The following is a 22812-nucleotide window of genomic DNA, read 5'->3' as shown; positions in this document are numbered from 1 at the left end:
TCTGATGAATTTATGAACTGTGAATGCGAAGCAAATAGCATCTGACTTAGTTAAGACAAGTAACCAGCACTGGTGCAGCCGTTCAGGCAGATCAGAAGGTCCCTTTTCCTGCTAACGTGTCAAACTTAGCAACCACCAGAACAACGGCCAGAAAGCTCTAAAACAACATTTGCTGATGGGGTATTAAATTCATCCAAGTACATTATACATAGTATGGAAGGTTGGCCAAGAAGCAAATACCTTTCCTCATGAAAACACTGTACTAATCCAAACGGGTGTGCAGTGCATTCATCTGATCCGATGGTGGTTCAGTCGCCGTCGGTGTCTCATAGACCCAGTTGAGTCCCCTTTAGAATACGATAGAGTAGACAAATATCTAAGTGTTGAAAAAAAAAATGAAAACACTGGATTAAATTTGAACTTTTAACCATGCATGGCACAATTTGTGCTAATAGCTATATGGGATCAAGGAGCTCAAGTTCTTTCCTTGAATCATCCAAATATTATTGAAGTTTGCGCAACTGATTCTCAGTAATAAATTGTTTCAAAAGACCCCAATTTTGAATCTTGTAACAGTAACAAGAAAAGGAACAAGGGTCGGTATACTTTGGACAAAGTATTATACAGCACTTTACTAAACAATCAGCTAAGGGGTTAATTCGATGGAAACTTTATTTTGTCCCCCAGCCACCTCCTTCACCCCACCACCACCACCACCAGACTATCGCTATAAAGAATGTAAGAAAAATATTGGGGCAGTCATTTTGTTATGTCATTCAGTTTGCAAATATTTGAAGCAATTGGAAAATTTGAACCCATGAAGAACAAATGGCCTTCAAGAAATTATGTTAAAAGAAGTGATACTCAAAATATATATAGCACATTTGCATTAAGATAAAAAAAAATAGAACCACTCAGTGAAAGGGAAATTTTTTTTTTTTTTTTTTTTAAACTGAGATCCACAATAACATACACACGCAAGGACAAATTTGGTGCAATAGATGATTCTAGCATAATCAAGTGATTCACTTGGGTGGAGCATAAACTTGCTTTTGTTTGTTTCTTCAGGTGATCAGGAGATCCTTCGGCTCTTAAATCTTTCCCTCCCTTCCCCGTTATAAAGTTTGGAATCTCCTTTGAGCTGAAAAAATTAAAAAAATAACTCTTATAAAACATAGATAAATTTCTTAAAAATTCCAAGCCTTTCCCTAGTAAAAAGAAAAGAAAAAAAAAACTCATGCATATGCCAAAACAAGGTTTCCTTTTATAAGTTTTGTTGTCAAGATTGATTACTTTCTAAGCCGTTACACAAAATGAGAAGCAATTAGTTGATTATTTCGAGGAGGTACTGTTTTAAACCCTCATGTATGGTACTAACCTTAGGTTGAGAGCATGTGCTGCAAGCTACATGATAATCAAGAAGGTTGATATAGCCCTGAGGTTTAATTTATTGAGAATCTAAATACTGAAATCCATCATGTCCTTTTCACTTGCAAGGTTGATTAATCATGCAACAAATGATGAATATAAGACGAATCAACTCATCAGTTTTCTGCATCGTTGTTCTTAACAACCTCCAAAAAGGAAACATATACGTGCACAAGTTTTAATTTGGATCATCATAATATGCATCAGAAATTGTACAATGCTTGTACAATTCTAACTTTTCGTAGTTAAGATTCATCTATTGCTACCAAATTATGCAGCTTTACTTCATGAACATGCATTTATTAGCCGTATAATCAGCTCGTTAGGTTTCTATGGCCAAAAGTGTGCATTGCATACAACACATTATTGTTCTCGTCACCATCAAACCTGTTCATGCCGCGTAAAACTTTGTTCTCTAACGAAAATTGAACCAACTTCTTGAACTCATAAATGGCCGCCAAAGACATCAAACTTGCCTAGTTCTACCCTATAAAAACATGTCTTCACTTCCCAGATTCCCCATCCCCAACTCAATCCATCTCCTGTCCCTTCTTGGCTCTCTCAAGGCAATCCAACAACTTTTCTCTCAAAGAAAAAATGGGAAAAATCCATCCTTCTATCGCGGCTTTCCTTTTTATACTGAACGTGTTACTAAGCTTAACAGGGGTTGCATTTTCGGGCCGCGAAATCCCAATGAAGGATTCCAAAAATTTGGAAAAAATACAACCAGAATCCTTCATTGGTAATGATGGAAGTGTCCTCATTCCAGGCATGGGCAGGTACATGTTCCCTAGGCCAGGCACACATTTCGATCCAATCAACTACAATCCCATTACTGGCACTAATGGAGGAAATGGTCTGCCCGGAATCGGCAGCTTTGGCGGCCCTTTCCCCGGCCAGAGCTATATTCCAGGCGGTGATGATACATTTGTCCCCATTCCTGGTGTTGAGGTGCCAGTTGGCGGCAGCATTCCTGCATCTGCTAGCCCTTGATGATCCTTTGTGGCTTCTAAGCAAATAATGATGAAAATATTTAGCTTATGTGTTGTGCGTACGAGGGTTCTTTTGCTGTTTGTCAATCTCTGCTTTCCTGATAACAAAAACTTATTTTATCTATGAATTTCTTTTTTTTTTTCCCTTTTTTTCGTCTTTTTATCAGAAACATGTCCAGAAAATATTTTAAGGATTAACATTATTGTTGCATTAACCACGTATACATTATTGGATTTGAATGCATACGACTTAATTATCAATCTGAATCTGAATTTCAAAATTTGCACCTATGACAAACATGCATTCATGATCACCAGTACCTCCATAAAGACATGGCCTCTCAAGTAGATCGAGTTATATTCAATTCAAATTAATTGATATAATTCCTATAACTTTGATGTAAACTCGCACAACTTGAATGTAAATTTGAATTTGTCAACTCATACAACTAAGTTGGTGCAAAATTTATGATTACACTAAAATTTTACTAGTTTACACAAAATGTAGTAAGAATTACACTGATCAGTTTGAACTCGATAGAACTCAATTTTTGTGAGACCCCATTTACAATATACTATCGTTCAATATAGAACAAATTAATCCACAAAATAAAATAAATGTAAACTAGGGTACATGAAATCTTGATACAGATATATATGGAAATAAAGAACCGTCGGGATTGCATTCCTTTTATAGAAGCATTGGTAAAATTTGTTATTTGTGATGCGTACAATTATCATGGGCATGGTTGTGAAGTACATTGGCTCAGACATAACTCCTATCTTTATTTAATGCAACAACGGGGTCAAGGGGCAGTGAAGAAGTGTAGGACAGAATGTTATTTTTGCAACTTCCAACTCAGGGAAACCTTTTCTGGTATCTCTTTATTATAGTATAAAATGACATAAATTTTGTAGTGTTTACATATTACAGAGAATACGACTGACTGAAACAAACTAGCATTTGAACAACCGTAAATATGATATAAACTTCACTCAATCAAAATTTTACTGCCTGTGTGAAACATTTTGAGGAATTTGTGCAAGGAAAAAGGAGAGTGCAATATGTTTGAGGTCATCTTATGTGAGCAATTTTTGAAGCACATTCATGCTTGTTGTTGCCTTGTATTGTTTGATCTACTGCTTGTGATCTCAAAGATTCATCATTACGTTTTTCCTTTTTACTGAGCAAACCAAAAGTTTGGTGGTAATATTTGGAGGTGGAACGAAGCAAAATTTTGTGATAAAAGGATCAATTGATAAACAAGTGTCCCGCTAAAAAGGAAAAATGAGTTAATGCATTAATTCGATCTGTCGTAATCCTTGTTCCTTCATTTGAAGAAATTAGTAGTTTAAGCGACAAGGCAACTCATTGCAGTTAATGAAAAGCAGCAAATTATACCCGGATATCTTGTGGAAATCATAAATTTAAGGATAAATTACAAATAACCTCCCTGTGGTTTCATCTTTTGTCATATGATCATTTCATTTTTTCAAAATGTTCATTTCACTCCCTATATGTTACATGTAAAGTCGAAACTTATGTAACATCATTTAGGGTGTGCCTCCTATAATCGCCCTGATTGATTGAGCATTCGATATTTTTTCACTTTACATAAAATTACAAGGAGTTATATGGTTATTTTGAAACTTTAAAGGGGTCATATGGCATTGTACAAAACCACAGAGACGTATGTAATTTACCCTAAATTTAATAGCACAAAAGGTTGTAAAAAGTCGTTAAACGATCTAGACACATCCTTAATAAAATGCATGGTACTTATCTGGAGTCACATGATTTTAGATGCCATATATTTATGAATCAAAAATTGTTTTCTGTACATAAATTAGCAACCAAAGTTTTGGAGGTTTTTTACAACCTTGGAAGCATCCCTATCACTCAAAAGACAATGTGACAAATCCTGACTGGTAATATAGTCAGTTCCACTGTTCAAGACTTTCCCCACCACAAAGACAAGGTTCCCTCTCCGTCTCTATTAATGTCATCTACCCTTCATTAATACACATCAATGAACCCTTCTACTTGATCATCGCTCTTCCAACTGCCAAGAAAGAGACATTGCTTGAATTGTTAGTTTCAAGAGGGATATGCCCTGCAGTTCATGTTTGCCAAGGGCAATGCCCTTTTCATCTTTGCATCCAAGTTCTTCAGCAGTAACAAATGTTTAATGCAAAAGGAGTTACAAAGATCCTCAATTATCTAGATAGGATAATCGCGTACACTGTTTTTTACTGCTCCATAGATATGTCAAAAGAGCTATTGCATTTTTCTCAAGGCAAAATCAAAGAACTTAACTTCCCACATCATACTAAGTGAATCAATACTCAATCATACAAAGTCAACAACTGAGCTTGTACGAGATGACTAATCAAAACAAAAAACTATGATCGCTTATCAAAGAATTTAATGAGTTCTTCAAATATAAAAACGACATAGAATGATATTTAACCAGACATGGTCAAGAACACATTCCGGAATCACCAAATCTGCAATGTTTAATGGTTCTCTATGCTGCTTGGACTTGCCGTATATCTGAAATTAAAAAAAAAAAAACCTCATAAACAAGCCTGGCTAGGAAAAGTAGTTGCAAAATTTAGACAAAGCAATGGAGTCATAGGCATCACGGAAGGGCCCAACATTAGGCAGTGCCTGAGAAAGCAGTAGGGCTACATTTTAGCAAAAGTTCAGCACATGACAAGAAGCTTTTCATAGAAGAAAAACTTCCAGGATTCACCTAATTTACTTTCAAGCGAAAACAAATTCACATTCAGGTCAATAATTTTTTACAGCACAACTAGCTTTGTCATTTATCCAGTCACAAAACTTCAGGTGCATTTTTTATCAGCTAGAAGTTTGCTGGAAGCTTGTAAAGTTGAATATCATAGTGCTTCACCTTCAATAGTGTCATCAATTGGGATATTATTTCCATTTCTCAGATTACCAAATAAGATAAAGCCAGCAACTTTTACTTAGCATATTAACTGAAAAAAGAAAAAGAATAAAAGAGTCTGAAAGATCTAAGTGAACTTGAATCTGATCAGTCACACTGTTAAATAAGAAAATTTTCTTATGCAGAGACAATCTGTCGTAGACTTGAAGGAGGCATAAGGTCACCATAATTACCAAGATATCTAAAATGCCCAATGAAAGGTTTATAACTTTAGAGAGAGAGAGAGGGGGAGGGAGAGGAACATGGCAGCAATGTGGTAAAAGCAGAAGAAAAGGGTTCTTCATGTTGTTCTAAAATATGTAAACCATTGCACTACAAGCACATGAAGCATGAAATTGGCCATCTTCCTATTAACAGATGTTTACAGATAAATGTACAACCCTCCACACTTTTCATGAATTTCATCTTATTTCTTAGGTATTATTCTTATAGCTGAGGCGTCAAAGTCCATTTCAGAGGCTTCAACTCCATGTAATCATATAATTGATGGAATGCTATGCATTCCTACTTAAGTCTTAGAAGTAAAGGTCTTCCCTTTTGTAGAGTTAACATGGGGCAACCACGTGATAAATGAGTTTTAGATTTACTGAAAACTCTCAAGAACACAGATATCAGCATATGGAACTGCACTGCTGTCAATTAGTTAACACTACATGAAATCTAAGAATCACCAATTCCTAAGGAATACTAGTGTCAAACGTAGTTATGGGTCAATTACCAGAAACAAAACAAAGTTGTCACCAAGTGTATGAATTCATCCAGATGAAGGGTCATAGTTCAACTAAGAAAATCTTCTCCTATAATTCAAGGAGCTTACTGCAGATCAAACTTCACTCTACTATCACATCCACATATCTTAACTGCTCATTCCACCACAGTGTTAACTCAAAACACAAAGTGTAGGATTTGATTGGGTGGTATTAGATCACAAAAGGAAGAAGGATTTGAATTGTGCCGTAATCAAAGTACCATCCATATCTAGCCAATAGATCTATCTCAGAAAGACGATTGCTGCAGTTCATTCACTCACTACTAATGACCAAAAAGTTAAAGAGCTACACTTTTAATACTAAGAATGTCCCTAATCAGCATTTTTTAATGTACTATTAGTACCTTAAAATTTGCACTTTTGAGTATTGAAGGGTTACATTTATCATACTAAAAAATGTGCATAATCAGCACGAATATCAATTACGCATAGAAAAGCATTTCAGCATGACTGGTTAGGTTCAAATTTATGCATTTCTTCTTAGCTGTATCATCATCCTAATGGGAAATTACACTCAGTTAAAGCATAACAGATCAAAAAACAATTTATACGTAAAAAGTCACCATCATCATCTAATCTAAAGTACAACATATGAAAGAAAATTCCGTTAAACTTAAACAAGCCCTCCCTCACCATGAGCATAATTTTTTTCCCCTTTTCTTCAAGTTGCTTAATTGAAATTGTAATCGATAGTTAAGCCCTTCAAAAACCGAAGTTAAAGTCATTGTCTTGTAACATCAGATCATCTTTTACATGAATTTTCACTATTCTACTAAAATTCAACAGCGTTTCTCTTTTGTATTTCAATTCAGAAGGAAAATTCAACAGAAAATCTAGGCAACCGTTTATCAGTATATTTAAACACATAAGTTTGCATAGAAATCAGACAAAATGTAGAAATACTGAACGAACAGATACTTCAAAAAAGTGTGGAATATGGATGCACAGGAAAATCATAGACCAAACAGATAGTACACAAATTGCCTTCAGATTTGCTAAAAATTCAATCTTTGACCAAAAGGGCCTCTCCAAAAATCGTCAGAAATGAAAAAGGGTCTAGGAATAATTACCTCAATAAATCAAAATCCAATCAATTTGAGGAGGAAAAAACAGAGGAAACCAAAGAAGACTATCAAGAAAAGGTAATCTACAAAGACGAAGAACTTTGTTGATCCATGATTTCTCTTCACATTCTTTGTCTGCTTCTGCTTTGTGGGTTCCTGAAATTCTTCAATCTCTGCCATCTTTTCAAGGTCTAAAGATCTGCCTCGGACTGAAGGATTTCTCTAAGCGTTTGTTGGAGTATTGTTTTGTCAGCATGCCCACTGATCGGCAGTCACGTGACCTGCATGTGTTTGGAATTTGTGCGGAATTGAAATTTTTTTTTTTAAATATTCGTTTCTGCTTTCTGGATTTTTATTTTTTTGGGTGAAGTCTTTGTGGAACATATTATTATGAATTATGTTTTGAAAAGGAAGAAATATTTAACCTGTGCAGTTAAGGATTAAGAGCCATGGGCCTCAAATGAGATTCAAATCAATAGCCGAGATTAGTTCGAGGTTGGCTCAATTGTTAAATCTGTTCATCGTCCTCTTCTGTTACTGCAAGCGCAACTGCAAAGAATCCAAATCCTTGATACATAATTCGGCTAACTTTTTGATGTGACAATGATAAATTTTTTTTTCCCTTATTTGATAAAATTTACACTATGTTGAGTTCATTTAGTATCCGAATGTCATATACATATACAGGAAAGGAAAAGATGATTCGTTCACGTTTGGATTGCTATTTTTAGGATTTTTTATAAAAAGATATATTGTAACGATTTGATATATGTGAAGTAAAAAAAAATAATTGAGAAATATGTTCATGAAAAATATAAAAAATTTTTGGTAGAAAATCACAATCCAAACAAGACAGCATTTCTAATTTGGTATACTTATTGAGTCTAGTGAACTTCTTACCTAGTCTAATAAAATAATTGAAAATTATCAATCCCTTTGGAGAACAATTCTTTCAATTTATATCCAATCACTGATTGTCACAAGTTTCAATAATGGTGTTAATTTACATTTTAAATAATTGAAATTACTGTAATTTAAGTTTTTTTTTTTGTAAGTTGGAAATATCGAACTTAGAACCTCGATATATCTGTCCATTTTTTGAGCTCCACTATCTGACCCTCCATGAATCAATTTTAACTTTAGGGCCCTCAAAATCTTTTAGCCCTTTTTCTAAGCCCTTAAATGTGTTAGAAATAGCTAATATGTAACAAAATAGAAAAAACTTTTGTGCTCATTTTAGAGTACACGAATAATTAAGTTCTACATTTGTTGGAACCCAACCCCTCCTCCTCTTTGGAGTCTATGCATTTCTAATTGAATTAAGGAAAAGGTGACAGACACACACAAAAAAAAAAAAATTCTTATTTGGTAGAAAGCCAGTTAGCAAGTGTTTTGGCTTTTATGGAGATAGTATTCATGAAAATAAAATTATTAGTCTGTACATACACAATAAAATAAAATAAAATAAAATAAAGTTTGGTCGGTTAATTAGATGTATGTTAACTTTCTTTTCTTGTTTCCTAAGGAAACCAAATTGAAATTATTCAATAATAACCAAATAAAAAACCGAACCAATCAGATTATTTTTAATATTGGAAACAAATATCCAATGCTCCAACAGGCTTCATAATCCACTGGCTTATAATTATAAGCAACTCAAAGGGGCTTTAATTACATAGATTTCATATTGTATTCCAAGTCCAATACACAAATATGGGATAAGGAGATTAATAAAACTTGTGGGGTAGTCTAATCTTCTTCTCCCACTGGATTTCGGAGATCAAGTAAAATTTGACCCCTAATGGGATTGGATCAGGTTTTGAAGTGGACATGTATATAAATAACACAGGTTTTGAAGGTCAATTAATGCATAATAAGCAATTTTTACGTACACCTTTCTCTTTTTTCCCACTGAAAAGAAAAACCCTATTCCCTTAACCCGAGATGGCAAAAGCTAAAGTGTATAAACAGCCACTAGAGAGGCTGAGCAGAGCAAGAACAATGTCACAAGGAAGAAGAAAAGTGCTCAAGGATTTGTCCCTGTGCATGTTGGAGAAGAATCCAAGAAGTACATGATACCAGTTTCATGTTTGTCTTCCATAATGTTCAAGGCTTTGCTCAATCAATTTGGGGAAGAAAACCAGTTATCTTTACAACCCATACGTCTTTCTTGCTCCATTTGGATGTTCGAAGCCATACTCAATCTTGCAAAAGCCGAGACAGAAGGCAGTGATGAAGATTAACTTGATTTCTTGATGAAGATTGTTCGTTCAACAGATGAGAAGATAATTAATTAGTGGAAAAACTTGACAATTTTCCATGAGGGATATGTATATATATCATGATGTTCAAGAAGACAAAAAAAGGAAGAAAAAAAAGATGTTGCTGAAGAAGATGCATGTCCAAAATTGCCTTGCATGTAATTAACATATTTTACACCTTTAATAACATTCAGGGAAACTGCAATTAGATTTTCATCCTGAATTTCTTGAATGGAAGTCTATCTTGTTCGAATAGTTAGGATTACATCTCCAACATTATACTGCACTCCTTCAAAATCATCTGGTATAAGAAACCAGTCAAACTCAAGAAAATTTTCCTGCTACTACTCTATGTTGAATATTTATCATGGTTTTTCTGGTATTTTAATAAGAAGAAGCAGGGCAAAAAAAATAAAATAAAATAAAGGATTACAAATTTATATATACTGCATCCTCATGGCGTATCTAAGTAGCATGACCAGCTAATCATTAACTAAGGGTGTGTTTGGATTGCAATTTTTTATCGTTAACACATTTTTCAATCACTTTTTTATCTCACATATATCAAATCGTTACAGTAATTTTTTTACAAAAAGTCCAGAAAAATGCAATCCAAGCAAACCCTAACCCTTCTGCAACAGCACCAGGCCAACCTGGGAGAAAACCGCTCTAGAGTACAGGAAAAAGAGAATGTAGAATTCTAAGAAAATGGGAAGAAGAAGAATAGACAGATTCTTGCTGTCCAGAGAAGAGGCATACAGATGTATAGCTATAGCATAATTTTTTCCATTAACTGAGCAATCTTTCAGCTGAAAGAAAAAGAATGTGCTTTTGGCCCAGACTTTCTTCAATTCCCAGCATCACATGACGGAATACAATTTATTTGCCAATACTCCTACCAAATGAAAGAAGGGAAGAATATCATCGCGTATAACCTAAGGATGGGCACTAAAGTAAACATTTTAGAAGACCAGTGATAAAAAGGCCTCACAATATGAGTTAGTTCACGTATTGACATTTTCTTTCAACAAAGAAATGAAAGCATATTCAGTAGTCCATTGTCATTATTAAAACTTCAAGGCTAGTACTTGCACTTTACCTTGGGTTTGCTTGATGCTTAGCTAGTGTCATCTTCTGCTGCTTCAGACAACCGTGCTTCTGATTTCTCATTTGAGAACCTTCAAAATTACATATAAAGTTGTATGAAGGTGATTCTCAAAGAAAGCATTTTGAAGAACTTTCAGTTCTGCAGGGTAGAAGAGTTTGCAGATCTAATACTTTTTGCAAGAACTCTTGCAGAAGAACAAATATAGCAAAAGACAATTATGTCAAATTTTAAAACTCAATACCCTTCAACATATGAAACACAGATAGGACTTAACTATTGCTCATATGCATTACTATGACTAAACATTATTAGGTAACAGATCCTGCTTAAGGAAAAACGGCACCATATGAGCATGCAAAATGCACCTTCCAAACTTTTTGAAATAAAAGGCCACAACAAACTTGTCTGAATTCAACTATGTGTTCATCAACACTGAATATTTTCACGGACATGACCATAGCCATTTTAGATGCCTTTGTCCTTGCATGATAATCAAGCCAACAACCACTCAAATGCTCAGGCATTCACATAAAGAATTGTATATAAAGCAGTCAACATTTTCCCCATCAATGCTCACTTTGGATGCTCAAAGCACTAAGGGAATACCAGGGACAGTTAAAAAAAAAAAAAGGAATAACATTAAAGAAAAACAAAATTCTGGCAAGATTCAAGCACAACAAGAATTTCAAACTAAATAGCTAAACTTTCTTTCTTGCAGATGATACTTGTAACAAAATTTGGGAGATCCAGTACTCGAGTGTGGCTGTGTGTGATGAACTTCTGCACAATATATACTTACCCTGAGAGTATGGTGACCCAAATAAGTTCCATACAGTCCACCCAAAGAAGTCTTTGCTGTACTGGAATCACGCCATAGGTGATTACATGAGCAAACGGCCAAAGCTTCCATCCTGCCTGTCATGGAGATGAAGACAGTTCATTATTTTTCCCCATAACATCCAGATGAACACAATTTGTGTCAAATGCAGTATTTCTCAGAGGCTGTACAAGTACAAACTGACGACTTTTCATTTCAACACTTCAACCTGACAGTGTATGTCTAACAAGTTAGCACATCAGCAACAGTCTGGGACTGAATTGGGCTATTGGTTAGAATTGTGGAAGCCATGTTCTATATTGTGAGAAATTCAGCAACCTAGAGTATATACCAAAACTGGGACTTCTTGAACTTTGCAGTTCAAAAGCCATAACAATTATCATAATAAACACGCACAAATTTAGGATACATCGGACAAAGAAATGTCTCCCAATATACTCTGGGAGAATCTTGCTTCAGATAATCATTTGAAGATCGTTGAAATACTAATTTTGACAATGCAGTGACCATAATTGCCTTTACTGCATAGATTTACCATTCATCTGACAATTGACATATGTAATTGAGCCTGAGAACTGATGATTTAAATCTTAAGCAAATGCAACATTGAGAGTGCAAGGGGCCTTTGATATGTCCTACACTAAATGACCAAAAGTTAGGAAGGTGGGACATAATCTTGCATGATGACTCCAATTCTCAACTTGATTAGAGAGATCATTAAAACAGGCCACATACTGGAACTTAACAAAATGGACTTCAAGTAACAAATAAATTCGTTTGACAGAGTACTTACAGTTAACATAGGCCAAAATGTTGACTTCAGTTCATCGAATATACTAGCCGAGGACTCAGAGCGCAAAAACCCCAGAACCACATAGTAGATGCTGTTCCAAACTGCAGACCAGAGAGTTTGGTCAACTACTACTTTGGCAGGGACAACCCACCAATCATTGAAAGGAAAAAGAGCCTGCACGTGGAAGTAATAAAAGCATTTGCAGCTACTCAAAAATTTTGTATATCAATAGCAACAAGAAAATATATAAGCCACAAATCTCACCTCACAAAATTGGTAATAGTAGTGAGAAAGCGATCCATGAAGGGTGAAACCAACAAGACCTGATCTAAATATCCTCTGTCGGTCAAACTCGAAAAGCGGTTTCCCTTCATAACACTGCATCAGGGCCATATTAGTATGCAAAAAGCAAGGCAAAGCTGAAACAGAAAGTAAAGAAAATACTAGAATTGAAAATTAAAATCACACCATACTTGTGCAATCCAATCTCCTACAGAGTAGACAATCCCACTAATCGTCATTTTAGCCAGAACAGGATTGGATTTAAGAGCTTCTTCATATGCAATCCAATTGTGCTCAGGGGCATACTTCAACACTTCATAAAGGGTCCATCCCTAATCAAAGTAATCAAGATATTTCAACTCCAATATACAGAATCCACTGCAATAACTTGAAAATTCAATCTTGATCCTGCATCTTTCCCTTTTCACTTCATCAATTTGTACAACAAATGAGCAATATATATATATATATATATATATATATATATATATATATATATGAAAATACGGAACTTATGACTATCCCATCAAAAATATCAACAAATAAACTAATTGGATATGCTAAACAACCATCAGAACAAAAAAAAAATCACCCAAATTGAGCATTAAAAAACAATAAGCAGCCCGAGAGAGAGAGAGAGAATTCTAGAGAACCCACGTGCCAATATTCATGATCAATGGAGAGCAACTTGGTAATGGCAACAGTACCAACTCCAAGTACAATTGCAGCATTCAGCAACCTTTCTTTATCCTCCAGTAGAGTAGATAGTATCCTGCCCTTTTCCTTCACTTCTCCACCACTAATTGCTTTCTCCTCACCATTCTTTTCACTAGTTTCAGCTGCGACCAAGTCTTTTTCCTCTTTCGTCACAACATTGACGGGCACAAGGCGTAATTGATGCCAACTGGTTTTAGACGAAAATTTTGCATCAAAGTTCAGACTTTTATTGGTGAATATGGTTTTCTTGGCGTCTGAACTTAACGGTTTTGTGGAATTCGATGATGAGAGGATCTGGAAATGGTTGATGGCCTTTAAACAAGCCATGATCGGTTTGTGAGTTAAATTCTTAGGATTTGGAAAAGAGAGATCAGAGTTTAGAATGCAGCTAAAATGGAATGGTGGATTCTGGGCTTTTGAAAGAACAAGTAAGATGTGAAGAAAGCGTGCCGTACTAGAGCGTTGACAATTGATCTCCACGTGTTTAATTGTGGTGTAGCTTAACACGCTTTTGAATTGCTGCCACAACTCACAAGTAAAACCACAAATCTCATATGGTATGGTAATTGGTAAGAACTAAGAAGAAGAAAGTTGGACTGTAACGAGTGAAAGTTGATACTATTTAAGATGATAAATCCTCGTTCCTCCAAAAAAAAAAAAAAAAGGATGATAAATCTTTGTAAATTGCGTTGATCAAGCAGTAAGAAATTCTCAACAATCATAAATTGTCATAAATAGTGATTTTGAATCCTTAACATCTTAAAAGTTGACACATGTTTATCCTAAAAACAATTCAGCCAGTCTATCTTTGATGGTTGGCATATTTTTGTTCTAAAAAATAATTCAACTACATTGTTTGGATTGAGGAAGTAGGAGGGAAAGGAAAGGAAAGAAAAGGAATTGGAAGGATTTAATCTTTGTTATTTGAAATAAGGAGAGAAAGGAAAATATAGGGAGGGAAAGAGAAAAGAGAAAAGAGTCTAATTGTTTTATTAAATTATAATTTTACTCAAAAATAGATCGTAACAGAGAGAAATAAAACTAATTAATTGGAATAATTTATTTTTTTTAAAAATAATTTTTCTCTATCTTTTCCAATAAATTAATACTTTGATCTTTTTCTTTCATTTTTTTCCCTTCAATCTAAATAAAGATTCAATATTTTCTTTTTTTTTTTCCCTTTCATACTTAGACCAAACAAGTGGACAGAAGGCACTTTCCTCTATTCTCTTTTTAATTTTTTATTCCATTGCTACCTTCTCTCTTCCTTTCCTTCAATTAAAAAGGTGCATTAACTTCTTTGAAAATCACTCTGATCAAACAAGCTAGTCAAATTTAGGGATACAAATGACTCGAGTCGAATTGAATTTCGATCTAATCGAGTGTAGTTTTAACATAATTTTACGAAATTTGAACTCGACTTCGAACTTAAAAAAATATAAAAATAAATAAAATAATAAATTTTTAATAAATAATAAAATATTAAAAATATATATAATTTTATTATTAAAATAAAATATATATATATATATTCGAATTTAAGTTAATTTATGAATTAAAAAATTTAATATTTTTAAATTCAAATTCGACTCGATCAACTTAACTCAACGTGGAGTTCGTGCCACTCACGAGCAAATAGATTCATTTGCGGCTCTAGTCAGATCATCGTACAGAAGAAATCGACTTTCATTTGCCATAGCCTCAGCTCGTAAAACCCATCTGTTACTGAAGATTATACTGCATTTCCTTGCTGTTACTGAAGCTCATAATCAAGCACCACAATCTTCTTCTTTGCCCCTCCACCCAACAAATCAGGCCACTGATGAGAAAAACCCTCGATAAACCCCTTCTCACCTTCACACCATCTCTTATACCCCAACACCACCACTACTCCAATGCCAAACCCCCTGCTCCCGTACCAAAACCCAAAAACCCATCTGCAAAATCACATTTTATCTCAAATTCCAAGTGGGTTTTCCCGAATACCTCTCCTCTCCCACCGCCTGAATGGGTTCAACCCTTTACTGACCTCTCAGACCTGATTAAAGACCCCAGAAACCTCCTGCCTTCCCCATGGGTCCCTCAAATTCTCAATCTTTTAGATGGTTCACCAGCCATGGAGCAGAATTTATCCACTTATTGCCACAAGTTCTTGATCAAATTGTCACCAAATTTTATTGCTTTCTTGCTAAAATCTGAGAAGCTTGCTGAGCAGAGTGTCAAAGATACCGCCTTTCGGCTTTTTGTCTGGGCTGGTAAGCAAACAGGCTATGCTCACACTCTTGATTGTTATGTTTCTTTGATTGAAGTTTTGTCTGTTTCAAGTGACTTTGATAGAATAAGTTGTATTTTTGGTGAATTGAAAGATAAGAGCTTTTTGATAAATGTGAATGCTGCTAATTCTTTGATTAGGAGTTTTGGGAATCTAGGATTGGTTGAGGAGTTGTTGTGGGTGTGGAGGAAAATGAAAGAGAGTGGTGTTGAGCCTAGTTTGTATTCTTATAATTTTCTGATCAATGGGTTGGTGAATGCCATGTTTATTGAGTCAGCCGAACGGGTTTTTGAGGTTATGGAAGGTGGGAAGATTTTGCCAGACATTGTTACATATAATACGATGATTAAGGGGTATTGTAAATCAGGGAAGGTTGTGAAAGCCATAGAGAAGTTTAGAGAAATGGAGGTGCAAAATGTGGAACCAGATAAGATCACGTATATGACCTTGATTCAGGCATGTTACTCAGAGGGGCATTTCAATTCTTCTTTAGGACTTTATCATGAAATGGAGGAGAAAGAATTGGAGGTTCCACCCCATGCCTATAGCTTAGTTATAGGAGGACTTTGTAAAGATGGAAAATCTTTTGAAGCATATGCTGTTTTCGAGAATATGTGTCGTAGAGGATCTAAACCTAATGTGGCTATTTATACTGCTCTAATTGATTCATATGTTAAGAATGGGAACCTTGAAGGAGCAATGAAGATTTTTGACAGTATGAAGCATGAGGGTTTTGAACCAGATGAAGTTACATATGGAGTCATTGTTAATGGTTTATGCAAGAATGGTAGGTTAGTTGAAGCCATGCAATGGTTCGAATATTGTGAAAGTAATAATGTCCCTATTAATGCTGTGCTTTACTCAAGTCTCATTGATGGCCTTGGAAAGGCAGGGAGAGTAGCAGAGGCTGAGAAGCTGTTTCATGAGATGGTTGAGAAGGGATGTCCTCAGGATTCTTATTGTTATAATGTGCTTATTGATGCCTTGGCTAAAACTGGGAAAGTTGATGAAGCTTTGGTATATTTTAAGAGAATGGGAGATGAAGGTTGTAATCCAACAGTCTATACGTACACAATTTTAATAACTGGCTTGTTCAAAGAGCATCGCAATGAAGAGGCCTTAAAGTTATGGGATGCAATGATTGATAAGGGCATAACTCCAACTGCTGCTTCTTTTAGAGCTCTTTCAACTGGGCTTTGTCTTTCTGGTAAAGTTGCAAGAGCTTGTAAGATTTTGGATGATTTGGCACCAATGGGTGTTGTCCTGGAGACAGCTGTTGAAGAAATGATTAATGTTCTATGCAAAGCAGGTCGTATAGAACAAGCTTGCAAGTTAGCCGATGGGGTAGTTGATCGTGGTCGGGAAGTTCCAGGTAGGGTTCGCACTATTTTAATCAATGCCTTGAGAAAGACAGGAAATGCAGACTTGGCAATGAAATTGATGCATAGTAAGATTGGTATAGGTTATGATAGAATGGGAAGCATTAAACGACGAGTAAAGTTTCGGATTCTGGTTGAAGATTGATTCTTGGGTTGTGGCAAACTTTGTATGAAATGAAGTGTGGGTTCTTCACTGGCTACAATATCTCAGAGCTTGCTATCGTCAAACGAAGCTCCAATTTTTTAAAGCTGACTGAGCCTTTACCATGCTTCTACTTTGTTGATATGCCCTCTTTCTTCAGTTAGACCTTGAATGGTCCGGTAATCAGGTTCTCCTAATATATTTTTCAGCAAATTCTATGGTTTTAATATGCGACTTGGTTTTGAAGACATCCAAAGCATTCTTGGTGATTGATGCTTACCTTAAAATTTTGGGAAATTGTTCTGAAGAACCGACGTTGAGTCCCAGCAATAGTGAAATATTATTTGATGCATTTGAGATAGGCTTAATTAATTGAATCTAACTAGTAGTAACATTGTGCATAAACTGTTAGATAAGAATGGCTTTTTTTATTGCTGGCTAGATATAGAGGATACAAGATATTGGCATGTTTCAGCTATTTTATTTGTCTTCCTAACAGACAGGATGCAGTGGCCAGAAAAAAGATATTAATAATAAGTGAAGCAGACTTGAGAATGTTTCATTTATAGATCGTGTTTTCATTTTCCTTCAGAAGAATGTGCTGTAACCAACTAGGCCCTGGCTGAAAAGGTTTTAAAGAGTAGATCTGGTATAATCTTATTTAGGGTACACTCACGAGATGTCTGCGACTAAGTTGCTTGTAGATTATAATCTTGTTGCACTTAGGAATGGCCTTTGTTTTTCAGCTTCTTATAACCATCCAAGTCAGCCTACAACTGCAAGATTTAGAAAGGACTAAATGTATGCAAGTTTCCTCTGCCTGATTTTGAACCATGGAGACCATGGTGAAGCAACCTTGTTGGTATGTCAAGGCACTCTTATTTACTCTTAACAACTTATAACAATTTTATGCCTAAGTACTGATAATCTCTTAATCATAATTTAAACAAATAATCTCATAATACGTCATGCTGGAGTGCTTTTACAGCTTAACAGGTTGCCTCTGTCACTTCAGTGGTTTAAGTTTTTGCTTGGTAGATGTTGCCTAGTTAGGTTTAAATGTTACTTAAGCTGTTTCCTCTGTCTTTGTCATTTTTAGTCTTTAAGAATTTGGTCTTTACCCCTAATTATCAGGCTGGACTGATGATGTGTACTTCATAGAGACCTCACTGCATTCTAATGGTATTCTGTTAAGTTAATGGCTAACATAATGGTACTCTGTTAAGTTAATGGTTAACATAATGGAGTTTATGATTCATCTTGCTCCTTTTCTAAACTGAGGTGCAATGCCTCAACAAGTTGTTGTTCCACTACTAGGCTAATTTGTCAGTTTTTGGAGGTGCTGATTCTCCTTTCTTGGTATATCACCAGACGCTATTGGTCTTTATAACAGGAGTATTGGAGTAATATGTTGTAATGGCACATGAGGTGGACTGTTAAGATGTTAAGCCATACTATTGTTGCCTTTTTCTATCTTGTTTTGCCACTGTTCTACCATTCAACATAACAATAGGCTATAAAAAGCATGTTTTTAGAGTACAGACATTAGGAGAAAAAAAAAAAGTAAATCGATGACTCTTTAACCCATGATTATATTCATTTTAAGAAAGATCAAAGAATAAATTATGCTAGAGAGTCCAGATACTCCAGCATAATTTGAAGAATAATGATAATAGCTGCACATGTAGCACTGTAGAAAAGGTTTCACACTGGGAAAAGTTTTTTTGGTTAAAATTGTTTCAGAAAAATATAACCAGTTTGCTAAATTTAACTTGAGGAATTTTTATTGGTTTTTTGCACTTGACCAACATTTCAGCAATTTATTGACGTGTTTCTCTTGTGCAGTCCCTGAGTTGATAATTAGAATTTCATCTAAAAGTCTTTTGCCATCCACTATTAATGATGTTGTTGGCCTCATTAGATGGTTCATTGATGAAGAACCAGCCATAAGAAGAGGTAATGACCTTCACTCAGCCTTTGTTCCCGACCATATCTGCCTTAACCCACTCTCATAGTTCTGAGCGAAGGAATAATTGTAATAGTAAAAGAAGATAAATGGTCTTCATAAGTGTGCTGATTTCAGTATGATTTCTACTTGGTAAGATTTGCTTTGAAATAGTAAAATCAAAACTTATCCACTGTAAGATTGTTGCTGTGGCTGTTGCACTTTTAACTAGCAATTTTGAGTAAGTTTTCAAGGGATATTCTATAGTGTGATGAACGACTACAGTGACAGCCTGGCTTCCAGGTTAAATAATCTGATAATCATGCACTGCAAAATAACCACTATGATCTTCCTGAAGGAGAAGGAGCCCTTTCCAAGTCTTTCCTATTGCCCAGGGCATAATATACCATAAATGCAATTAAGTTCTAACTTTGAGTATATATTTCCATTTTAGTTTTCATGTCTACCTTTTGCCGCAACAGTAGTATACTTTTTGTATGCGAAGAACAATACTTTGGCAAATTTAAAGGCCTTGAATTGCTGATTGCGAAAACCTTGATGGAGGAAATTTTTGTTCCACGAGATATGCTCCAATTTGTTAGTATTTTCACTGGCAAGTTGTATTGAGTGTGATATCTCAGCATTAGTTTGAAGTCAAGTTGGGCTGCAACATGATAATATATTTAGCATTTAGGTTGCTGTAGTTCAGTTACATTTTCACCACGAAATAATTTGCAAGTACAGAACAAAACCGTCTTTGCCTTTTTTTTCCCTTCTTTTTCCCTGCAAGGGTGGTTGGGGGTTTGGGTTAAGCCATGTTTGCCATTCTTAGATGGAAATATTCTTGATTTCATTAAATCAAAACACTTGTGGTACAGAAATAGATGTATTCCCATGTTATGCTGATCTGGGCTCGATCTCACTATTCTGCTCCTTAGATGTATATTTGGATTTCCAAATTTCAACCTACAACTTTCTACTTGATTGTATCATTGTGATAATGGAATAATTTTGCTTCTTAAAAATTTGATTTTTTTTGGGCCCAAAATACTCCCAACTGCTGTGTAGTTGGGTCATACTTTTGTTGTTCTACCCATCCATCAATGATCACAAAGGAATTACTTGTAATGATTTCTGTATATTTACTGTGTGGGCTCTCCTCTTAAACACATGCTTGTATCTTTCTGGTTTACTTTATTCCCTGTCTTGGAATGTGCAGCTTTACTGGGGATATGTCTTAACAATAAATTGATACCAACATAGTAAGCAGGACTGTGAATTCGGCATGAGGTTGTCTTGCATGTTTAAAATTATTGATGTTGGGTTGAAACGCCATCTATATCATTACCAAATAATGTAGAGCATGTAGTAGCTTACCTATTGTTTTATATTCTCAGGATGATGGAGGAGGAAGGATGCTGTACATCTGGAGACAAATGGTGCAGAATCACAATAAACAGATGTTTCAAGCATTAGAGCATAAACGGTAATTGCATGTGACACCACGTGATATTGTTTGATCTTCTTTCCAAGATTGGAATGATCTTCTTATATGATTAGGGCGATGCAGTGTGTGGCCAGGTAAACTGTCTTAAGGGCTGAAAGTATTATCTGGACATATTTGGATTAGTATATTTTTGCCTAGTTAACTCTTGAGAATGTAAAATGTTTTCTGAGATGTAGTTCTTTGGGATTACTAGTCTTGAGGAGATAATTTTAAGGAAAAGGGGGGAAAATTGTAATTAAGAAACAATGTGCAAAATAGTTGGTTCTGCAAGCTTTCTGATGCATGATTGATCAGTAACATGGTTTGTTCTTCCCTGGTAGGTGCAATGTGATCTGGTGGATTCCGATTTGTCCATAATGATTGTATGGTACCTTGATGTCTACAGGACATGGCTTGCCCAATAGAGTGACGAGTTGCTTTCGGTATAAAAGTAAAACAGGTGGCTGTTGTGGAAGATTTCCTTCCATGATTTACCATGTCTGGGATTCTCAGGTCCAATATAGCAAAGAATGGCGGATATTCGTCTGTCATTTGGCAGTTGACAAGACATGGTTAAATTGTTTTCTACACTGAAGGTATTGGTACAGCTGCGCATGGTGGGGAATGAAGCTCACATCTGAAGGTTGTCAGCTGTCCTGCTTGTATGCACAAACAAAAGGTAGATGCCAATTCCACCACTTTCCTTTTCTAGTGGCATCAAATCGGAACAATCTCGATACTTTAAGTAGTTATGCTTCTCACAGAAGTCCATGCATTCAAATATACAATAGCTCCAAGGTATTGAGTGTGTTTAAATGATAATGGCCCCTATCTGCTGAGAAGTTGGATCAGTTCTATAGCAAGTGCATTTCTTTGTTGTACTTGGAAGTTGATATTTTCATTTCCTACAAAATGTTTACCTAATCAACTTCTCTCCAGCTTGTTTTAAATGGAAAACTAAAAATAACCCTGAAAAAATGTAAAGTAAATCTCCTGTAAAGCTAAACATGCAAAGCCATATAAGTTGCTGGAATGATCCTCTGGGATATGAAAGAGACTTGCAAACTTTTGAAAATGCAGATGACTGTTGAATCAGCTGGGAGTGGATTTTGAGAACAAAGTATGGAAAACATATGGTAGTTGTAATTTGTAAATGCTTGTTTCTCTTCTGAAAGAGAACTAAGATCCGGCCTTCCATAATTGATGCAAGTAGTTGTGTGTTTTGCTTAACATTTTCTTGAAGAAATCATTGAAGAAAATGATTGTCCAAGTGGCCATTTTTCCTTCATCAATGACGTGGGCTTGAATCCTTCACTCACAGGATGTGGTGCTCGTTTTCCTCCTCCAATGAATGGCTATGACTTGAGAGTCCAACCCACTGTGCCCTTGTCTCCACTCTCCAACAACTCTCCAGCAATGTATATGAAGAATAGCTAAGTTGGTAATGGCTGCCTGGTAAATGTTGCTGTCTCAAGTGCCCATTATAGCAAGAATGTTGTCCAGATGGTGACATTAAAGGGTTTGTTCCCCTTGTTCTCCATGAAAGATAGTTTTGATCATAGGTCAGAAAATGATGAAATCTTAGTACAATTCTTTTTTTTTTTAAAAAAAAAACCCTGAAATTTTGGAGTTATTGAAGAAATTCAAGTGAAATATATTTCAAAACAAATTCTGTTACATTTGATGGTTGATTATCAATTGCATGATTATAAAAAGAAAAAAAAAGAGAGAAGGATATGCATATTTGTTTTGTTGTTAGATTAAAGCTACCAGGAAGAGAAAAATTTGTCAAGTTATTCAACTTAACCAACAAGCTGTTTCAGACAGATGGTCTTACTTTTTAATGGAATAAACTTTTTGAGTATAATTGTAAGTTTCTAAAATTCGATCAATTATGAGGATAAGACCAAAAGTAGTGAACGGTCCACTTAATCCTGTCCGCCACTTTGCCTCAACAAAAGCTAATCACATCTAAAACAGCAAAAAATATGTGGACGGATCTTACTGTTTTGAATCTTTCTTCTCCAAAATGGTACAAGACAAACTTTACTTTTGGGGTTGAAGACAAAATAATGCCTTTCTGATTGACTCCAACAATTAATGACCTTAAGACGTGAGCTGAGAAAGCTTGATAGATCATTAAGCATTTCTTGCATCAATAATTCCATCCCCATATGGTCCTATGTATACAACTATGTGTTTATATCTATCTATGCAAGGACATCAGCAGGCAGAGCCCTTTTGTTCTTCTTCTTTTTCTTCTTTTTTTTTGAGGGAACACAACCAACTTGTTAAGATCTCCGGCCAAAGTAGTTATGCTTTTTTAATGGAGTGCCAATAACATTTATCCTTTAAAATAGTAAT

General features: G+C 35.3%; 3 protein-coding genes and 1 long non-coding RNA gene across 33 annotated transcripts; 2 read left to right on the top strand and 2 right to left on the bottom strand.

Moving 5' to 3' along the window:
* Positions 1-1936: 1936 nt before the first annotated feature.
* Positions 1937-2548, top strand: LOC113689502 (putative cell wall protein). Its single transcript, XM_027207273.2, has one exon. The coding sequence runs from the start codon at positions 2026-2028 to the stop codon at positions 2419-2421; it is 396 nt and encodes a 131-aa protein (XP_027063074.1). The 5' UTR covers positions 1937-2025; the 3' UTR covers positions 2422-2548.
* A 2073-nt stretch (positions 2549-4621) lies between these two features.
* On the bottom strand, positions 4622-7856 carry LOC113689959 (uncharacterized). Of its 2 annotated transcripts, XR_011815157.1 has the most exons (3): positions 7651-7777; positions 7232-7506; positions 4622-4974 (listed from the first exon to the last, which is right to left on the bottom strand). It is a non-coding gene; the product is annotated as an uncharacterized lncRNA (long non-coding RNA). The 2 variants fall into 2 exon arrangements; XR_003448272.2 differs by having other exon boundaries at positions 7232-7856.
* Positions 7857-8848: 992 nt separating this feature from the next.
* Positions 8849-13678, bottom strand: LOC113689922 (protein SYM1). Of its 5 annotated transcripts, none has more exons than XM_027207743.2 (7): positions 13165-13673; positions 12699-12839; positions 12490-12603; positions 12226-12399; positions 11394-11509; positions 10586-10664; positions 8849-9476 (listed from the first exon to the last, which is right to left on the bottom strand). In XM_027207743.2, exons 1-6 carry the CDS (start codon positions 13549-13551, stop codon positions 10604-10606), a joined length of 993 nt encoding a protein of 330 aa, XP_027063544.1. In that variant the 5' UTR covers positions 13552-13673; the 3' UTR covers positions 8849-9476; positions 10586-10603. The 5 variants fall into 5 exon arrangements, 4 of the variants coding, with proteins under 4 accessions (XP_027063544.1, XP_071907076.1, XP_071907078.1 ...); XM_072050975.1 differs by having other exon boundaries at positions 8849-9429; XR_011815156.1 differs by lacking the exon at positions 8849-9476 and adding an exon at positions 9625-10381 and having other exon boundaries at positions 11394-11505; positions 13165-13678.
* Positions 13679-14864: 1186 nt separating this feature from the next.
* LOC113689920 (uncharacterized) lies at positions 14865-22125 on the top strand. 25 transcript variants are annotated; one of them, XM_072050967.1, is made up of 5 exons: positions 14865-17196; positions 18863-18973; positions 20360-20543; positions 20790-21127; positions 21770-22125. In XM_072050967.1, the coding sequence occupies exon 1, from the start codon at positions 15047-15049 to the stop codon at positions 17018-17020; it is 1974 nt and encodes a 657-aa protein (XP_071907068.1). In that variant the 5' UTR covers positions 14865-15046; the 3' UTR covers positions 17021-17196; positions 18863-18973; positions 20360-20543; positions 20790-21127; positions 21770-22125. The 25 variants fall into 25 exon arrangements, with proteins under 25 accessions (XP_071907068.1, XP_071907066.1, XP_071907067.1 ...); XM_072050965.1 differs by having other exon boundaries at positions 14865-17204; XM_072050966.1 differs by lacking the exon at positions 18863-18973 and adding an exon at positions 17764-17879 and having other exon boundaries at positions 14865-17204.
* The last annotated feature ends 687 nt before the right edge of the window (positions 22126-22812 follow it).

Source organism: Coffea arabica, chromosome 5c (assembly GCF_036785885.1).
Source record: "Coffea arabica cultivar ET-39 chromosome 5c, Coffea Arabica ET-39 HiFi, whole genome shotgun sequence".
In the NCBI taxonomy this organism is placed as follows: domain Eukaryota; kingdom Viridiplantae; phylum Streptophyta; class Magnoliopsida; order Gentianales; family Rubiaceae; genus Coffea; species Coffea arabica.
Note: the sequence above shows the minus strand (reverse complement) of the source record. Positions and strands in the feature narration are given on the sequence as shown.